At 46.1% G+C, this 18,202-nt stretch overlaps 2 protein-coding genes across 6 annotated transcripts in view; one reads left to right on the plus strand and one right to left on the minus strand.

The window, feature by feature from the left end:
* The window catches only part of RHBDL3 (rhomboid like 3), a 156,978-nt gene that overhangs the window by 124,696 nt on the left and 14,080 nt on the right, over positions 1-18,202 (plus strand). For all 5 annotated transcript variants that reach the window (XR_012896900.1, XM_006125162.3, XM_006125163.3 and 2 more), the window contains 2 exons: positions 2,572-2,672; positions 15,220-15,280. Coding sequence is in view for 4 of the 5 variants with exons in the window: in XM_006125162.3 (XP_006125224.1) it covers positions 2,572-2,672; positions 15,220-15,280 (162 nt within the window). In the remaining variant the exon portion in view is untranslated. The remainder of the gene's footprint in view (positions 1-2,571; positions 2,673-15,219; positions 15,281-18,202) is intronic.
* LOC102457124 (sterile alpha motif domain-containing protein 9-like) overlaps positions 1-18,202 on the minus strand; it is a 221,437-nt gene that overhangs the window by 89,544 nt on the left and 113,691 nt on the right. The window lies entirely within an intron of this gene.

An 18,202-nucleotide genomic window follows, 5' to 3' on the forward strand; every position in this document is an offset into this window, starting at 1 on the left:
AAGCATATCAATGGTTAGATTGGGGGTTCTGTTGCATGAAGGTGGATGAGAAGACAGAGAACCCTTCACCTTCTTTCATCACCCAGTGCTTCATATCCTGAGTGCAAGATGTGGAGTGTCAGTGCCCCTAGCAACACTAGACATGCCAGGGCCACTGTAGCTGGAAGAACCACAGCCTGCCCCAGAGTGACATGCCCAAGCTCACATGATAAGTGAATCCCTTATGCCTCCTGCAAGGAGGTTTACAGGATCTGTCAAAAAAGGCTTTCTTTCTCGACAGATCCCCCTCTAGACTGCTGCTTTTTGCCGACAAAGTGCTGAGTCCGCAAAAACGGTGGCCATTTTTATGCAAATTAGGCACAGGATATTTAAATCCCCACTTCATTTGCAATGTCGACCTGCCTAATCTGCATCCTTCTGCCGACAGAGTGATGCAGTCTAGACATACCCTTAGTGTCTCTGTGTGATACTGGCAATGAAAGAGAACTGGAGCAGATACACAGATATTTTAGGCCCCCCACAATGCCCAATGGTGAAGTGGGAACATCCCAAACCATCTAAAGAAAACTCTTTCCATACTGGAAAATTAAGAGTAAATAAAAATGTGAAAGTTACTTATAGAATCGTAAGGTTGGATGGGACCTCAGGAGGTCATCGAGTCCAATCCCCTTGCTAAAAGCAGGACCAATCCCAACCAAATCATTCCATTGTCAAGCTGGGACTTAAAAACCTCTAGGGATGGAGATTCCACCACCTCCTTAGGGAACCCATCCCAGTGCTTCACCACCCTCCTAGGGTATGTCTAGACTACATGGCTCCGTCAACGGAGCCATGTAAACTAGTTTACTTGACATAGTCAATGAAGCGGGGATTTAAATAATCCCCGCTTCATTCAAATGAAAATGGTCGCCGTGCTGTGCTGACAATCAGCTGATCTGGCACAGCACAGCAGTCTAGACGCTGATCGGTCGACAAGGGAAGCTTTTGTCGACCGCTCCTGTAAACCTCGTTTCATGAGGCATTTCAACCAGAAAGGGCATTGTCTCAATGACTTGACTACCTGCATCCTGCTTCAAAGACATTTTAACACAAGACTTCAAAGAGAAACCTCTGAACTGTCGTTCATGCTTAAATTTGACACTTTACGACTGGGCCTTAACAAAGATGCTAATTATCTTACCCATTACAAAGATAGCTTCCCCAATTATCACCTCTAATATCATTAGCTCATAGACATTAACCTTAACCCCCATCCTCCCTCTGTTCTGAAATTTGATTTGTCCTTTTTATATGTGTTCACTTTTTTTTATTGTATCCCTTTGGTATATATGGTCATGCCAATTTTCTTCCACAATTTGATCTGAGGAAGTGGGTCTGGCCCACGAAAGCTCATCACCTAATAAACCATCTTGTTACTTTAAAGTGCTACATAGTCCTGTCCCTAGTGAAATAGTCTTCCCTAAAATCCAATCTAGATTTCCTGTTGCCTTCTTGAAACTGTCTCCTCTACAACTGATTCACCTTTTGTCATCTCTGGGATTTAAACTCTTTTGTGCTCCATTCTGTGCCTCCATTTGTCACCATCTGAGCTTCGATTTAGCCTTCACTGCTCTTGCAACTTCCTAAGTAATGGACTGCACTTGTACACCTTTAAATCAGAACCCAGTGATAAGTTGTGAGTCCCCAGTTCTTCCTCTTTGCACAAATGTTTGTCTTGCCAGGAATAAAATCACTTTCATTTTATCCATTCAGGGACTCATTTATCTCTTAGATGGCTCTTCACTATTTTAGCTCAAGTTGTGATTCCTTTTGCTGCTTGCACAGACTTTAAGATGCTGTTAAGGGGTGGGTGAACCTTTGTTTACAGGTAGGAGGTTGACAGATGTGTGATCCTTCAATTGACTTAATGGTCGGCCGATGCCCACCTTGGACAAAAGGAGCTTGGGAATCTACCCAGGAATGTTTGAGGAGTGTGTATGTGTGTTGGGAGAGAAGGCAGAACACAAAGCAACTGACAGAGACAGACAGACAGAACAGCTTCAAGCACAGTGACTGGATGAAATGTGGGACTAGGAGAAATGGGGGCTAAGGAAGTTTTGGGTCCAGGTACTGGCTGAACAGAGTGCTTTCAGTGAACGAGAGAAGCCGTTTCTGCTACCTGATTCCTTCCATGTTTAGAAGCATAGGGCTTTGTACATATGATATAAATACACCAAACCATATCTGAGAAATACCTGACTACCACCAATTTCTACTCCAACCCCGAATGCTCCCACGTTTCCAAACTTTGACCAGTTGCTTGAATCGAAAGAGGCAACAAGACATTGCTGCCTCATGCTGTATTAGGCTGTGAGGGGTGGGAAGGGTGTGCAAATATATTTGACTGTAGTTTTAAAGTAGATATGAAAGAATGTGTGTTTCTTTCCTGGCTGAGCTGCTGGGCTTAGTTGGCTTCAATGTATACCCCTACCCCAGTGTTGTTGACTGCACTCTGTAGTGCATATGGGAGGGTGCAGGTGGAGAGTTTTCCCATCAGTAGCAAGTTGTAATTAGCCGTTTTCTTCTCCCAAGGTTCCCTGGCAGTGTCGGTAGCTGACATGACTGCGCCTGTGGTGGGTTCCTCTGGAGGGGTTTACGCACTCATTTCTGCCCATCTGGCCAACATAGTGATGGTAAGTACTGGAGCCATTGTCAAGCCTGTTTGAAAGTGAATTAATTCTGGGAGACTAGATGGCTATGGGGAGCTTGGCAGTGGGGCCTATCCTAGCTAAAGCAGCAGTCTGGATCCAACCTGGGACAGAAGTGACAAATATGGTCACAAGCTGATGGTTGCTTGGCAGCCTCTGCTGAAAAGCCAAGGATTTGAATGGGCCTTAGAAAATCATTTAAGCCTGTCCGTGTACTTAGGACAGTTTTCATTACAGCTTCTTTTGTATAAGCACCAGGAGGGGACCGGTGTAAAAAGCTCTGAGACAGAAGCTTCTTAGAGGAGGAGGATGTTAACAGTGGTCCCCCTGCAAGGAGATTTTGTTCCAAACACACCCATGGGTGTCTCCAAACTATATGGCTCCAGGCTGTAGGGCAGGCAGCAGTCCCATTCATAGGTTGCCAGAATGTAAAGGACCACAGAGTCTTGCTGTTTCCAGTGGGCTCAACTCCTTACCCCAAGGGACATTGTGTGTGCCTGGATCTTCTCTAGACCAGGCCTAAATATTCCACCGTAGGTGCTGCTCTCCTTTCTGGCTAACACAGTAGGTCCCTCTGGAGGTAGATCTATTGCCTTCTTCCCTGTTGTTCTGCACTATGGGATTGTACATCTTTACATTGTACACACACACACACACACACACCGATCCACGGAGGAGGCAAGACTGAAGCATATGCAGTGGGTTGCCATTTTAAACAAAGTGTCCCTGCTTCTAGTCTAAATGGTCTGCACCCTATGACCAACGTGAGCCTTTGATGTATCTGGCGAAGTGGGTCTTTGCCCACGAAAGCTTATGCTCCAATAAATCTGTAAGTCTATAAGGTGCCACAGGACGCCTCATCACGTGAGCCTTTGGGTGACTTCGCAACCATCGTAGGGTCCCATTGTCCCACCCTCACACACACTACAAGGGTGTAAGAATAAGGGTGAGGAGCCAAAGGGAGTTTGAATTTCAGTGGGATTTTGGTATCTGACGTCCCTAGACCCTTTTTCAAATTCAGCTTAAAACCTTACTCTGGATAATACCAGTTACCAGATAGTTTGCACTGGAGGAGTCACCATTCATCTACCATCCCAAAGCACTTTGCAATGGTCAATATGTATCATTCTCCTAGATTTAAACATTGGGTTTTTAAAACCCAGAGGAATTAAATTACTTGGCTCAGTTCATAGAGCAAAGCGATGGTAGAGCTGGGAATAAAACCAACACTCTTGGCTCACCGTCTTCTGACCTCACCACTGTGTTTTTCTAGTTACTGGACTCTGGGACTTGGAGTGGTGCAGCACTGCTCTTCAGACAGGCACCAGGAAGTAGTTAAGGCACATACAAATGTTGGTAACCCAGCCTACGCCAGGATGTGAATGGGGCAGCCAGTGAGAACCAGTTGCAATGTAGACGGCAAGTCTGTTGCTCTGTGGGCACTGAAGAAGGCAGGAGGGCCCTGTGGAATTATATCAGAGCCAAAAAGGAAAATTGGCTCTAAATAAAGCAATGCCTCTCAAACTGCAGGCCATGGGCCACCTTCGAGAGGGGCAGCTTGTCATGGAGGTCTGCAGAATGCAATATTATGAGACCCAGGAGAGGGGCTACAATGGTGGGTTAGTGAGTTTAGAAGGGGACCCATGAAAGAGGTTTAGATAGCTAGGTTCAGAACTGAATGTAATCCTAGACCCATGCACCAAAGAATTCTTCCCTAAAAGCTCCTGGTCCTTGTGCTCTTTGCAAACCTGGCATCAGCTGATAGAAATAGGCTGGTGATCATTAGAAACTAGTGAGATTGATTCTTTTTTGACTGACTTCTAATCCACTCAAATATTGTTGGTTCAAAAGATCAACAGCCAGGTGACTGTTACCAGATTCATGCACCGCTCAAAAGAAAGGAGCAGAGAAAGGAAGATTCTAATGGGAAAATAGATACTCTCTGCCTATATATTGGGCATCGGTTTGTCCAGTCGAGCTTGTATTAGGATGTATTCATTTGCTAATGTGGGTGGCTTATGTGGTTTTCTTTATGGACAGAAGGCTCATTTCAACATGTCCCTTTCCTGGACTTCTGCAGTGCATATGGGGTGGAAGGAAGGCCCAGTCATGAAGACACTAGCTTGGGAGTCCTGAGTTTAACTCTCTGGTCTGCCATAGCTCATGGGTTTCCTGTGTGACCTCAGTCTCTGTGTGCTTGAGTTCCTTAAGTTTCCCAGATGGGACATTCAAGCTAATTAAACACCTGAAATGGACCATTTGCAAGTGGGATGCAGGCAGGGGTGTTGTGTTTTCTTGCAGGCACAGCTTTATAGATGTCTTGGTTCTTACAAACATTTCTGCAGAAATGGCACTTCCATGAGGTTGACGCTTTCTCTCCCTCTGGCCTCACCCCGTCACTGGGCATCAATATAATAATTAAGGGCCTGATCCTGTATGGTGCTGAGCACCTTGAGCTCCCATTGATTTCTGTAGGAGCGCTAAGGCTGCTCAGCATGCCAAAAGAGATGCTTCCTTTAGGGCCCTGTGAATCTGAGGACATGCCTTGGTATATGAGGCCATATGCTCAAACCCACTGGCACTTGCCCCTGCAGGTGTACTAGTGGCAGTATCCATATGTAAGTAGTGAGATTTGTACTTTTAAAAAATTGGCCCCAGTATTATCATAATTCTATAGAGCGCTTTAGCTTGGCAGTGTCATAAATACAGTGAGCAGAGATCTTGGATCCTTATGTGCCACAAACCCAGCGTCCCATTCCCTTTCAGTTACAGGAGAACCTCTGTTAGCTGTAGAAGATTTTATGACACACAGTTGAGCACGTCTGCATCTGTCCAATAGAGGGCAGCATGCGCACACACACTTCAGTGAGTTCATTCATTTTTAATGCATTGTTCAGGTTTCTTAAAGTGTTGGATCACTCCATCTTTTTAATTCTCTCCTATTTAATGATTGTCACAGTAGCACCAGTCCCTTTGCAAAATGATCAGTAATGTACCAAAAAATAACTGAACTGACTTTTATGAACCTTTCTTGGCTACCCAGTCCTGGGGTATTTTTCTTTTCTTTTTTCTCCCTTGCTCACTTAATATTCCTATGAGTCTCCCTTACATAATGAAAAAACGCTTTGCATTTGCCACTCCATCGCGTCTGTTGACAATACTCATCTTTTTGCACGTATGGCTTGGTGGGGGAAGGGAGAAGGAGCTCATTTGAATCTTCCATTTCTATGGGGACTCTTGGTAACTGAAGGAAATTAAAATATCTCTGCTTGTAAAAAAAAAAAAATCCTGAAAATAAAATAACCAACAGGAGCAAGCAATAAAACCGTTTCACCCTCAGGAAAATAATAAAGGGGGGGAGGAGAAGTCAACAAAGCTGCATGGAAATGAAGACTAAAGGAGGAAAATGTATTAATCAGCATGAGCTCAGAGCCCATCTGACTATGTTTGCTGTCTCTCTGGAGAGAGAAAACTAGTTACTTTGTTTTGCACAAATTGCATTCTTGCAGCTGCCGAAATGATTTATACAAAGAACCTACATAGCATTTTACTAAGGGACTACGCCCCCCTCTCGCTACGTTCACCAACCCCCATCTCTCTGGGGCAGGAGTCGGCAGCCTTTTCAAACCAAAGAGCCAAACTACATCAAAATTCAGAACAAAGAGCCGTGTAAGAATGCCCATTTGCAAGACTGAAAATATGCAACTTAATGTTATTGATAATGAACCTAATGATTAATGTCTTGGTATAAAAAAGCTTTTCCTGCCAGATGACAGAATGACGTCACTACGTCATCACTGTTGGCAGAGTGAGAAGGGGAAGCGGAATCGCTCCACCCTCAAACGCCTGCTGCAGGTGTTCTGGGTGCGGAGTGTTGCTGCCCCCAGCGCCTGCCCCCTGTGTACACCGGAAGCCAGGGAGATGGGAGCCACGTGGCCTTTTCACCCTTCCCCGCTCCCTGGTGCTCCAGGGAGGCAAGAGCCACAGGGCCTCCTTCCAGACCCCTCCCCGGTGCTGTGGGGAGATGGGAGCTGTGCGGCCTCTCCTTCCGCCTTCCCCGGTGCTCCAGGGAGGCGGGAGCTGCAGATGCCCCCAATCTTGTCTGTGCCAGTGAGTGGGATAGGGATGGGGGTACAGGATCTGTATGGGAGATGGGGTGGAGGAGGAGGTAAGAGTGCGAGATCTAGGTAGGATGTAAGGTGCAGGAGGGGGTGAGGATACAGAGTCTGGCCGGGGGGACAGTGCAGGAGCAGGGATAGGTACAGGAGCAGGGTAGGATAGGTGTCTGGCCGGGGGAGGATGCAGGAGCAGGCTGGGGATAGGGTGTCTGGCCAGGGGAAGTGGGCAGGAGCAGGCTCAGGGCAGGGTGTCTGTCCAGGGGGAGAATGCAGGAGCAAGAGAGGGTGCAAGAGTGGGCTGGGAGCAGGATGTCTGGTCACAGGGGAGGAGACAGGAGCAGCCTGAGAGCAGGGTATCTGTCCAGGAGGGAGGATGCAGGAGCAAGGGGGCTGGAGGAACAACCTGGAGACAGGGTGTCTGGCCATGGAGAAGGGTACAGAAGCAAGAGAAGGTGCGGGAGTGGGCTGGGAGCAGGGTGTCTGGCCATGGGGGAGGGTGCAGGAACAAGGGGGGTGCCAGAGCAGGCTGGGGGCAGCATGAGCAGCTGTTTCCCTGCAAGTCAGATCCAGCAGGGAGGTTTGGTCCTTTTTCCCCCTTTTCCCCACAGGAAGCCAGCACAGGTGCTTCAACCTGGGGGGGGGGCAAGGTTGGAGCACCAGAGCCAGCTCCTTGCTGCAGGGGAGAGCGGGGCGGGGACTGAGCTGGAGCTGGTGAGTGAGGGGGCTGGGTGGAGGGGCAGGAGCGAGGAAACTGCCAGCAGGGCGAAAGGGGAGCTTGCCATGTGGGAGCATGTGACCTGTGGGGCTCCTTCTTCTTCGGCTTCACCTACCCCCGCCCCCAGCATGGTGACGCTGACACGATTACATAATTCTGTCATCCTGTAGGAAAAAAAATTATATATAGAGAGAGAGCTATGTTGTAAAATAATTGCAAAGCTACGTCAGGAGCTGGACCCTGGACTCTTTCCATATTTGTGTGTGTGGTCTGCAGATTACAATTTGACTTTGATAGCTCATGCTTCCTTACACAGGCCAAATTCCTTTGGAAAGAATCTGACTGAGATCAGGTGCTTAATACTATTACTGCTTTGCCATTTCTAGAGATAGCAGGTGTCGAGAGGTAAATAAGAACCTAAGTAGAACAGGGTTCTACAGCATCTTCCTTGTAAGGATTTCCTAGTGCTTTAGAAATGCAACTAAATTAAGCCTGCCTCCCAGCACACCTGTGAATTGGCTTAGTATTCTCAGCCGCACTTGATTTGGAAGCTGATGATAGAGACTTGCCCAAGGAACCTGTGATGATCCATGTGTCTTAACAATCTACAAGTGTCTGTTTTTGTGTGGTCCAAGATGCATAATATTCTGCACAATGTGAACGTATATCAAAGAGCAGGTAGGCTTTGGCAATCATATTTACACTGCTGGAATTTTCTTAGAAGAGCAAAGTCTACACATATTTCTGTACATTTTCTTTCTTTTGGAAAGTATGGACACTGCACGGCTTAACTTGAAATAAGCTATACAAATTGAGCTACGTCAATAATAAGGAGCCATCTACACAGCACTTATTTCGAAATAGACAACTCTTCCTCCGACTTCCCTTACTCCTCGTACAATAAGGATTACAGAAGCCAGAGTAAGAAGTGCTCCAGCTTGACAGTATTTTTACACAGTTTCAAAATAACTGCCTGCTGTGTAGATGTGGACTAAGTTATTTCGTTATAATGTTGCAGTGTAGATAATGTTATAATGTTATAATGTTGCAGTGTAGATGTACCCTACAGGTACGTCTAAACTACACGGCTCCGTCAACGGAGCCATGTAGATTTGTTTGTTTGGCAAAGGGAAATGAAGCCGCAATTTAAATAATCGCGGCTTCATTTAAATTTACATGGTTGCCACGCTGAACCGACAAACAGCTGATCAGCTGTTTGTCGGCTCAGCGCACTAGTCTGGACGCTTCCCTGTCGACATGAAAGCCTTTTATCGACCTCCCCGGTAAACCTCATCCTACGAGGCATAACGGGGAGGTCGATAAAGGGCTTTCAGGTTGGCACGGGAGCGTCCAGACTAGCACGCTGAGCCGACAAACAGCTGATCAGCTGTTTGTCGGCTCAGCGCGGCAGCCATGTAAATTTAAATGAAGCCGCGATTATTTAAATCACGGCTTCATTTCCCTTTGCCGATCAGCCTAATCTACATGGCTCCATCAATGGAGCCATGTAGTTTAGACACACCCTACATGTGCTCATAGGGCTTAACTGTACTGGGAAATTACACTGTATTAACCCTACATGTTACAAACAATTAGCTGACATGATGTTAAATGTGGCAATCCTTAGCCACACGGAATAAATCATTTTAGTTAACATGTTTTAATGTAACTAGTTTCCCAGTGCAGACAAGGCCCTAGTTTGTGTATCTTTCATCCCTGAAATCTTGAGTATTTCCTACTAAGTATAATGCCATTTTTATAATTAGGCTCTGTTTTTTTAATGTTATGCATTTCAATTATAATTATTAATGTTTATTTCCAGGGGTATTTTTATTTTAAATTTTGTTGCCCACCTTAAATTTTTGCACTAAATTTTTGCACTAGCTGGAAATTAAAACAAAGCTTTACACTAATTTATTTAAAACCTAATTATTTTAGAAATTAAGATTAATAAGATTCAGAAATAGAACAGTAATATTTCTATTTTAGAATAGTTCCCATAGTTTATTTGCTAGATAAAACTGACAGCAACAAAAGAGAGCATTAGCGGCCTGTGAATGCAACATATATGTATTCAGCTTCTCCATTCTGTCACTTTTTATTATTAATATGAGAAGTTATTTCAGTCTGTTTGGATGGAGGCATAAAATGTGAGTTATGGACACTGGCTGATTTAAAACCTAATCCTTCCAAGATTACGTATAAGTATCAGAGCAAACTGTTGACCTATAAAATGTTAACTGGGGTAAGATATGACCCCTTTATGAATGCTGACCTACTTGTGGGCTCCTAGAAATTTGCCGCACAATCTGGTTCCAAATGAAGTCAATTGAGAGGCTTGCTACTCAATCCAATGGCTGTGACATCTGCTGCTTGTAGTTTAACATGTCGGCACCCAAAGAAAGAGAACCCCTGTTTTGGATGGATGTATTTCACGTAGTGACAAGCCAAAACCAAACTCTCCGCTCCAAACAGCCTCAGACGCTGCAGAAATGTACAGATCTGAACTTTGGATCTGAACCACTGAAGTCCATTAGGGTATGTCTACACAGCAAAGTTATTTCGAAATAACTTTACCAGCGTCTACACAGCCAAACCGCTATTTCGAAATTAAATCGAAATAGTGGAGGGCTTATTTCAAAATTGGTAAACCTCATTCCACAAAGAATAGCACCAATTTCGAAATTGCTATTTCGAAATAAGCGTTGTGCAGATGCTTATTTCGAAATAGGGGGCCTCCAACCCTTCCCAGGGTGCCCTGGTGGCCACTCTGGGCACAACCAAGAAAACTCCTCTCCCTCCCTCACTCCATGGAGTACTTAAACGGGTAGACTCTGGCCACAGTGCCTGTGCCAGCTCCAAGCCTGCCAGACCAGAGCCAGCAGTCGCTGCACCTGACCCAGTGGCCCCAGCATGAGCCAGGCAGCCAGTGCCAGCCAGCCCTCCACCGCTCCCCAGGGCCAGTCTGCCAGCTCCCAGGAGCCTGCCAGGGGTCGGAAAAGGCGGGAGCCTGACTGGTCCAGTGCAGAGATCAGGGACCTAATTCAGGTTTGGGGGGATGCCTCCAACGTCCATGATCTCCGCACTAAACGGAGGAACACGACCGTCTACAGGCGGATGGCTGCCAGCGTGGCCACCAAAAGCCACATGTGAACCCAGGAGCAGGTGTGCATGAAAATAAAGGAGCTGCAGCAGGCGTATGCCAGGGCCACAGGGGGCAGCTCCCAATCAGGGACAGACCCAGACCTCTGCCCCTATTTTGATGCTGTGGATCGCGTCCTGGGGGGTCAGGACGGTCCGTGCCCTGCAGTTGGTCATCAACCCTGGGGCAGAGCTTGCTGCCTCCCCAGCTACCACTCCTCCTCCCACTCCTTCTCCCTCTCCTGCTTCTTCCTCTCCACTCTCCCCATACTCCCAGGGACGCTGAGGCCCCTGCACCCATGGTGCTGGGAGACAGTTGGGCCGGCGAGACCCTCAGCCCTGAACTTCTCCTCCCCCTTCCTCTCCTTGACTTCCCCTCCCAGATCCCTCCTCCCAGGTTCCCCCTCCCCTCTCCCACCCTCTTTCCTCCCCTCTCCCACCTTCTTTCCCCAGTCTTACCTCAGTTTCATTCCCCTACCCACCCCAGTTTTGTTCAATAAAGAGACTTTGTTGTAATGAACACATGTCTTTTATTGTACAGCAGGACGGTGGGTTAGGGAGGGGTAAGTGGAAGGATGTGAGGGAGGAATGAGGCACAAGCCCCCAGTGGGGCACACCAGGGAGACTGTTACTGCCTGCAGAATGTGGTACCAGGCTCGCAGCAACGTGTCCGAGAGAAGCACCAAAGTGCCCAGAGGCAGCTCTGGCTCCATGTTGCAGAGTGCTGTGATGTCCCGAGTGAGGGCAATCAGAGCACGCAGAGAAAAAAATGCTTTGCTGTCCCTCAACGAGATAGGCAAGCAAGCAGGGAAACCTTAGAACCAGCTGTCCAAGAGGGTCCCCTTAAGCACAGGCCTTAGATAGCTTCAGGCAGCAGCCACACAAGGTAACTCCTGACCTGATGCCCTGCCAGAACCACTTCTGGTCAGCCTTAAATGCGATTCAGCATCCTATCAGTGTGGACACACTATTTCAAAATAGCAAAACGCTATTTTGAAATGCATTTTGTGTCTAGACGCGTTATTTTGAAATAAGCTATTTCGAAATAACTATTTCAAAATTAGATATTTCGAAATAACACTGTAGGGTAGATATACCTTTAGGCTACGTAGGAATAAGTAGGAATAAGAGGAATAAGAGCCTCCGGAAAAGGGCGCTTTTTCCGGAGGATCGGGGCCAGTGTAGACGCTCTTTTCCGGCTTTTTTAAAAGCCGGAAAAAAGCGGCGGACATTTTTATTTAAATGCCGCGGGGGATATTTAAATCCCCCGCGCATTTCCCTACTACGACTCATGAAATTTACATGCCCCTTCCGGAAAAGGGGCCAGTGTAGACGAGCCCTTAGAGTCTTTCCATTGATTTTAATAGGCTTTGGATCAGGTCCTTTGGGATTAGCCTCATCTCAGTAGTGGGCTGATCCAAACTCCAGTCGTGAATGTTGGGAAAGTCCACTTACAGACTATGCAGCTTGGGTCCAGTGTCAGTTTCATGCCTCCTCTTCCCCACTTGTCTTTTTACATTTTGCCTTCTATCCATATGACTGCAGATCAGTGCAGATCACACACCAAGGAAAATGTTCTCAATGTGTCGATGTCTTACTGGCCTATTCCATATAGATTGTTAACTAGACAATCTTTTTGTGAATTCATGCCTAATTATATTGTCAGTGGGGGTGGCTGGCGGTTGTGCATACGGACAAAAGTAATTCCAGCCGGGGCTAGAAAAGTCCTTTTGCAGGAACATAGTTCTAATTATGCCCCACTTCTCCACAAGCTGGGAACTAGGGATATTAAATATTGGTTAATTGAAAAGTCGAGTAACCTCATGGAAATTTTATTGGTTAGTCGACTATTCTATAGTCCCTGGGGGCGGGGCCATTGTATCAGAGGCAGCAGCATGGGGTGGAAGACAGGAGCTGGTCCACAAAGGGAGCCAGCTTAAAAACCAGCTCCCCTCGCGGACTGGCTGCCTGTCACCTTGTGCTGCTGCTTCTGAGAGAGAGGCTTTATTTTCCAAAAGATCCCCGTCTAGACTGGCGCTTTTTTCTGGCAAAGCCCCGAGCCGGAAAAAAGCGGCAGCCATGTTCATGCAAATGGAGCGGGGGAGATGTAAATCCCCGCTTCATTTGCAATTCCGACTTGTCTCATCTGCATCCCTTTTCCGGAAAAGGGGTGCAGTGTAGACATAGCCTTAGTGTTTGCACTGAGGGAGGACAAGAGAAAGGATTCAATTCTCGTGCATTTGTTTGTGGGCCATAATCTAAATGATCTGTGTATTTAAAACAGTTGGTCAGGAAATGGATTTTTCCCTGTAGATTAGAAAGTTTTGAGTTTTTATTAAAAAAACAAACAAACACTAAAAAGCTTTTGGTCATAAAGTTTTCTGTATTCAGGATTGTGGGTTTTTTGGTGAAAGGTCAACATTTTCTAGAGAAAGCAGACACTTTCTGAATAAATAAATCAAACAAACCTCCAATTTTCTGTTGAAAAAACCCAACAGTTTAGATGGAACATTTTCAACCAGTCCTAGTATGTAAGCCATGAATATTTTGTCTGTCCTTTTCCCTCAAGACGTGAGTTCATCCTTTAAATCCTTTAAAATATATCACATGTCTGCAAAGAGGGAGAAATATCTTGGTATCTCATTGCTTTCAGTACTCGTTAATGCCACTTTTATTACCTAGGAACATCCTTTTCCCCTAGATCAGCTGAAGGAAAAAAAGTGTGTGTCCTATTCTTTCATTCAGAGCCTAACCTCTTAATGCTGGTGAGAGGATAAAAGTGTTTATTAATTACATTCTCTCTGCCCCATCAATTCCTCACTCCAAATTCTTCTCAGTTTGCTAGGTTGCGAAGTTTTGAGATTACACTCATAAAATATGCAAATAAAATGTTACCAGTCCACCAAAAGTTTGTGAATGGGTTTGCTGGTCCCCGGCATGAAAAAGATTGGGAACTACTGGCATTTATCACATTAGAGGATGTGCAGTTGTATGAGCCCTTAATGTGGCTTATGTGGTTAGGTCCTGTGGTGGTGTTTCTTGTATAGATATGTGGACAGAGTTGGCAATGGGGTTTGTCGCAGGGAAAGGCTCCTGGGTGAGTGTATGGGTATGTCTAGACTGCATCCCTCTATTGGCAGAGGGATTCAGATTAGGTAGGTCGACATTGCAAATGAGGCAGGGATTTAAATATCCCACGTCTAATTTGCATAAAAATTACCGTCATGTTTTGTGGACTCAGTACTTTGTCAGCAAAAAGCGGCAATCTAGAGGATCTGTTGAGAAAGAAAGCCTTTTTTGACAGATTCCTTATGTCTCCTGTAAGGAGGTTTACAGGATCTGTCAAAAAAGGCTTTCTTTCTCGACAGATCCCCCTCTAGACTGCCTCTTTTTGCTGACAAAGTGCTGAGTCGGCAAAACGTGGTGGCCGTTTTTATGCAAATTAGGCGAGGGATATTTAAATCTCTTCCTCATTTGCAATGTCGACCTGCCTAATCTGCATCCCTCTGCGGACAGTCTAGACATAACCTATCTGAGGTGTGTGGCTGCTGCTATGTGTTTGCCTAAGGTTGGGGGGCTGTCTGTAGGTGAGGATTGGTCTGTCTCCCAAGGTCTGTGAAAGTGAGAATCATTTTCCAGGATAGATTATAGATTGTCGATGATGCGCTGGTGCAGTAGGTGATGATCAGTGGTGTTTTATTGTTTTCCTTGTTGGGCCTGTCCTGCAGTAGGTGACTTCTGGGCACCGGTCTAGCTCTGTCAATCTGTTTCCTCACTTCCCCAGGTGGGCATTTAAGTTTTAAGAATGCTTGATAAAGATCTTGTAGGGATCTGTGGGATTGGAATAGATCCAGTTGTATATTAGAGATTGCTGTAGATAGTGGATCGGGTGATGTGTCATGGTTGGAGGCTAGAGGCATGTAGGTAAGAGTGGTCAGTAGGTTTCCAGTATACAGAGTTGTTTATGTGACCATCATTTATTTGTACTGTAGTGTCAAAGAAGTGGATCTCTTGTGTGGACTGGTCCAGGCTGAGGTTGACAGTGGTGTGAAAATTGTTGAAATCCTTGTGGAATTCTTCAAGGGTTTCCTTCCTGTGGATCCATTTGACGAAGATGTCATTAAGGTAGCATAAGCAGAGGAGGAATGCCAGGGGATGGGTGCTGAGGAAACGTTATTTTAGGACGTGACGAAAAGTGTGATGAAAGAAACAGAAATGTAAAGCTTGTGGGATGCAGAGGGATTAAACAGGGATCCCCAGTTCTGTGGATTTACTGGGCTCTCACATCTTCATCTTCTAGCCGCAATTCATACGACTTGTGAGAGCTGCCTAACCCTGAATTTGACGTGTCTCTCCTTTTGGCACGGTGATGAGTCAAGAACCCTAGGAAGTGTGGCAAAGGCAGCGCCAACTGGAGCAGAGCTAGTTTGTTCCCATTCTGTGTGTGTGGCCTCTTGACCTTCAGCAAGTGTCTAGATCCATCTTCAGAATCCCACGGCATAAAAATATGTGTAAATTGTACCCGGCATGATTTTGTGTTTGTTGTCTCCTTTTCCAGAACTGGTCTGGAATGAAGTGCCAATTCAAGCTGCTGCGCGTGGCTGTGGCCTTGATCTGTAGTAAGTATTGTAATATGCTTGGTGCGCACATAATCCGGTTTTGTTTACCTTTGCCATTAGTGATTAAGCATTCCCTGGCTTGGCTCTGTCGCTGTGAACCAGCAGCCCAAATTCACCGCGGCAGAACCTTGATCACTCTGGAATGCTGAGTCTGGATTCAAATGTTAAACAGGACCCTTTGAAAATTGAAGGTGCATTGTTTATTGGTATCTGGATTGTGGATGTTCATGAGGGCCTGGGGCTCATTGCTTCTCTGTGAACATTCCAATACACAGTGCTTTAATAATAGCAGTGTGTTGCACTTCTACCACCCTCTCAGTCTGAGGATCACCAAAGTATTTGGCAGGCATCAATAAAGTAAGCTGCCCTAAAACCCCGTGGCAGGGAAGTGCTATCCCTGCTTTCCAGAAGGGGAAAATGATGCACATAAAGATACCAAGGACCAAATTGTCCAAAACCCTGACATTGCCTTTTCAGAAGTAATATAGGTACTTTGGAGCCAAAGTCCCATTGACTATGGATGAGACTCACTGAAGCTATGAAGGGCCAGATTTTCAAAGGTATTTAGGTATTTAGGTCACACTGCACCTCTGTGCCAGAGGAATAAATAAAATCCTGACCTATTCACTCTCAGGCTGCAGCCTTACGCACTAGATCATCTTTCTCATGCTAATTTGAGTGCTTGAATGGGTATGTGAGTAGGTTATCCAGCTGGTTGGATAGCTAATTAGTGGGGCAGTGTGACTAGTGATTTTGAATAGCCTACAGTCTGTCAGACTAGTGGTTATTATAATGTATGTGTTATTATAAAGGTTTGTTCAGAGCCCATCACCTGAGTGCCCATATAAAAGGCTATAGACTAAGCCTACCCTCAGTAACCCCAGCCCGTCAAGAGACAAAAGCCATCCAGCTTCATAAAAAAAATGAAAGAGGCATGGGGGTGAGGGAGAGAAAAGCTAAAACTGCAGCAGCATCAGAAACTGAGCTCTGATGCCAAACTCCACTAGACCAATAAAGGAAACAAGTTCTTCAGCTCCACCAAGAACACCTGCCGCCTACCCCCTCAGAGTCAGGCATGGGACCAACTCAAGAGTGCCCCAGCCAAAGGGTATGGCAGGGGGCAATGTCAAGTGAGAATGAAAGGCTGCATTTCTCCCCTTTTGTCTTGCTATGTAAACGGGAAGCCCTAGTGCTGATGCACAAGGGGTGGGCTCATCTGCAGGAAAAAAAGAGGATCAAATGGATTTCTAACGTGTTGTCCATGACCAAACATCTTTCCACTGGTGGGGGGGCTTTTGTAATGTCAGTGTTAGATCCTGATGTCCTAGAGCAACTATATTAGATCATCCAAGTCTGGCTGTCTAGGGAATTGCAATCATATTCATGACTGCTGAGTCTTCCTGTCCTCTCATCGCTTAAGCATCAGCAATGCAGTCTACAAACAGTCTGTGGCTTGGTCTACACCTAAAAATTGCATTGACTTAGCTACGTCACTCAGGGCTATGAAAAATGTCCCCTCCTGTGCAACATCACACCCTGACTGTGTCTACACTGGCCACTTATTCTGGAAAATCAGCCGCTTTTCCGGAATAACTTGCCAACTGTCTACACTGGCCCCTTGAATTTCCGGAAAAGCACTGACAATCTAATGTAAAATTGTCAGTATTTTTCCGGAAAAACTATGCTGCTCCCGTTCGGGCAAAAGTCCTTTTCCGGAAAACTGTTCCGGAAAAGGGCCAGTGTAGACAGCCCTGTAGTCTTTTCTGCAAAAAAGCCCCGATCGCGAAAATGGCGATCGGGGCTTTTTTGCAGAAAAGCACGTCTACATTGGCACAGACGCTTTTCCGCAAAAAGTGCTTTTCCGGAAAAGCATCCTGCCAATGTAGACGCGCTTTTTCCGAAAATGCTTATAATGGAAAACTTTTCTGTTTTAAGCATTTCCGGAAAAGGGTGCCAGTGTAGACATAGCCCCTGTGTTTACAACTAGGGCCTTGTCTACACTAAATGGAAGATTGCCACTGTTGCAATCGATCTTCCAGAGTTTGATTGAGCAAGTCTAGTTAAGATTCGCTCAATCGAACTCAGAGAGTGCTCCCACTGTCGTCCGGTACTCCTGCTCTTGCCAGAAGTAAGGGAAGCCGACGAGAGTGTTTGCTCCTGTTGGCCTCCCGCTGTGGGGATGCCGCCAAGCTCAGTTTAAAGTAAACTGACTCCAGCTATGTATTCTATGTAGCTGGAGTTGCATACCTTAAGCCAAGCTGGTGTGTCTAGTGTAGACCTGGGCTAGATGATGGAAGGACTCTTTTGCAGACCTAGCTGGCACCTCTCTGAGAAGAGGATTAACTATATGGATGGGATAAAAAACCTTTCCATCCAAGTAGGAAGTGTCTATCATACAGCACTACAGTGACACAGCTGCAGCTGCATAGTTGTGATGCAGTCAGGTAGACATGGCCTCAATGGGTTCAGAACAGCGATCCCCAACTTTTTCCAGATGGGGATCCATTCTGACAATTCAGGAAGACTTGGTGACCCAAGGCAATTCAAAAACGGGGGGAGGAGGGGGTCAGAGCCACCTGGGGAGACACTTGGTGACCCTTTTGAAATGTAATGGTGACCCATATTTAGCTCGCGACCCATACATTGGGAAACCCTGGTTCAGAAGCTTCTAAACCCACTGAGGCCATGTCTGTACAACAGCAGCACAACAAGCCTGCAACACTAGAGCTATTCATCATCACTACCACCACTGGAACTGCAGGTCAGTTAACCTACAACATAAAGGCTTGGTCCTGTGAAGGCCCAAGCACCTTCAACTCACACTCAGTGCCTAAGCCAGGGCTACTCAACTTTGGAAGCCCTGGGGGCCACAATGATACTCACAGCACATGCCCAGAGTCGCAACTTAAGTGTGGTTGCATA

This window comes from Pelodiscus sinensis, chromosome 20 (genome assembly GCF_049634645.1).
Source record: "Pelodiscus sinensis isolate JC-2024 chromosome 20, ASM4963464v1, whole genome shotgun sequence".
NCBI lineage: Eukaryota > Metazoa > Chordata > Testudines > Trionychidae > Pelodiscus > Pelodiscus sinensis.